At 35.1% G+C, this 2,396-nt stretch overlaps 1 protein-coding gene across 1 annotated transcript; it reads left to right on the top strand.

The window, feature by feature from the left end:
* Positions 1-533: 533 nt before the first annotated feature.
* Positions 534-2,128, top strand: LOC147474530 (Mitochondrial transcription termination factor family protein). The gene has a single exon (XM_086581724.1). The coding sequence runs from the start codon at positions 584-586 to the stop codon at positions 2,078-2,080; it is 1,497 nt and encodes a 498-aa protein (XP_086437850.1). The 5' UTR covers positions 534-583; the 3' UTR covers positions 2,081-2,128.
* The last annotated feature ends 268 nt before the right edge of the window (positions 2,129-2,396 follow it).

Below are 2,396 nucleotides of genomic sequence, written 5' to 3' on the forward strand. Positions count from 1 at the left end.
AGACTTCAAAAAAATATGAAGAGGTAAATTTCAAAAAAAAATTGTAAAAGTAAAAAATAAATTAATATCACTTTTAGTATCTTTATGCAAAAAATTGATTTTATGTTTTTTAGTATCTTCATGCAAAAATTGATTTTATTTAACGGACTCCGTTCCCATTGAATAAAAAAAAAATCTTTTTAGTCTATGGTCAATAAATTCTTGTATGAGTTTCAATATACTTTGGAAATAATATTTTTGATCAATAAATTTACTATATGAGTTCAATATACTTTGAAAATAATATTTTTAATACATAATAATAAAATTTATAAAAACGGTCCCCGTTCGTTGAACGGGTCCAAAAATCTAGTTTAAGTCAATAAATGAGTCCTATTGACAAGAGAAACACGAACTTCTCTCTTGGGTGTAAAATTACAAAATTACATTATTAATGAGGCCCAATTGAATTGAAGGTCCAGTCCAATGTAGTTGCACAGTCCTTTTAGTGCGTTGTACATATGCAACTCCTTTTCTTTCTGATTTTCATAGTTAATAATAAGGTATGTGATTACTACTTTTCAAGTTATCCACTGTTTCTGAAATGAGAATAGCATTTCGTAAAAACTCTTCAATTCAATATCTCCTCAAAAAACTATTAATCCCCAATGTTTCAATTTCAAAAACTATGGATTTATTTACAAATGCATTCTTTAATGTTAAAGTTCGAAACTTTGCATCAGATTCAAGTAAATTTCCTGAATATGAAATGCCAACAGTTACTTGGGGAGTAGTACAAGGTAGAAAGGAGAAATTAGTGTCAAGGGTTATTATTTGTGACTATTTAAAGAACTTGGGCATTGTTCCTGATGAGTTAGAACACTTAGAATTACCATCAACAGTAGAAATTATGAAAGAAAGAGTTGAGTTTTTGCAAAAGATTGGATTGACTATTGATGATATTAATCAGTATCCATTAATGTTAGGGTGTAGTGTTAGGAAAAATATTATTCCCGTTTTAGGCTATTTAGAGAAAATTGGGATTAGAAGATCGAGTATGGGCGAGTTTGTTAAGAATTATCCACAAGTTTTACATGCTAGTGTGGTTGTTGAACTTGTTCCTGTTGTTAAGTTTCTTCGAGGTCTTGATGTCGACAGGCAGGATATTGGTTATGTTTTACAGAAGTATCCTGAGCTTTTAGGGTTTAAGCTCGAGGGTACGATGAGTACTTCGGTTGCGTATCTTGTGAGTATTGGTGTTAGTCCTAGGGATATTGGCCCGATGGTCACGCAATATCCTTATTTGCTTGGAATGAGAGTGGGTACTGTTATTAAGCCGATTGTGGATTACTTGGTTTCTTTAGGGATTCCGAAGAAGATTTTGGCTCGGATGTTTGAGAAACGGGCTTATGTTCTTGGGTATGATTTAGAAGAAACTATTAAACCAAATGTGGATTGTTTACTTAGTTTTGGAATTAGAAGGGAAGCGCTTGCGTCTGTTATAGCTCAATATCCACAGATCCTTGGGCTTCCTTTGAAAGCTAAGTTGTCTTCTCAGCAGTATTTCTTTAATTTGAAGCTCAAGATAGATCCTGATGGGTTTGCTCGGGTTATAGAAAAGATGCCCCAGATGGTTAGTCTTAATCAGAGTGTGATTATGAAACCTATTGAGTTTCTTCGAGGAAGGACTATTCCGGCAGAAGATGTTGCTAACATGGTTGTGAAGTGTCCTCAGTTGGTCGCTCAGCGAGTTGAGCTTATGAAGAATAGCTATTACTTCTTTAAGAGTGAGATGAAGCGGTCGTTACAAGAACTTGTAGAGTTCCCGGAGTACTTCACTTATAGCTTGGAGTCGAGGATCAAACCCAGGTATCAGAGTTTGTCGAGTAAAGGAGTGAAGTTTAGTTTGGCTTGGTTCCTTAACTGTAGTGACCAGAGATTTGAAGAGAGGTTGCAGGCTGATTATATTGAGACTGAAAGTGCTGGTCCGTCATTCTACGTGGGAGGAAAGCTAGAACTACCAGGCAGTGAAATTGTGTCAGAGGAGGAAGACGATGAGAGTGATGATGAAATACTGTATAGACGTACTGTCTCTTTGTAGTAAGCTGTTTTTTGCTTAATCAATGAAATTTTGTAGTTGCTGATAAAATCTTATATGTTTCTTGTCATTTTGTTGTATTGTTTGGATGACAGCTGAATTCAGCACAAAATAGTGTGAAACTGTGTTATATACTGTTGATACTTCTATTAGGGTACGTTTGGCAACCCTGGGAATTCTCACGTTTAACTGATATTCGTGGGTATTACCATTCTCATGGGCTGTTTGGTAATTATAACTGCGTGAATTAGAAATACTGTAAGAATAGGACTACCACATTCGACGGTACTCGAAGTCACACCCATTTGGCGTGAGAAAC

This window comes from Coptis chinensis, chromosome 9 (assembly GCF_015680905.1).
Source record: "Coptis chinensis isolate HL-2020 chromosome 9, ASM1568090v1, whole genome shotgun sequence".
Taxonomy (NCBI): Eukaryota; Viridiplantae; Streptophyta; class Magnoliopsida; order Ranunculales; family Ranunculaceae; genus Coptis; species Coptis chinensis.

Excerpts from the sequence above, each read along its gene's own strand:
- LOC147474530 (XM_086581724.1), top strand. The coding sequence starts at position 584 with ATGAGAATAGCATTTCGTAAAAACTCTTCAATTCAATATCTCCTCAAA.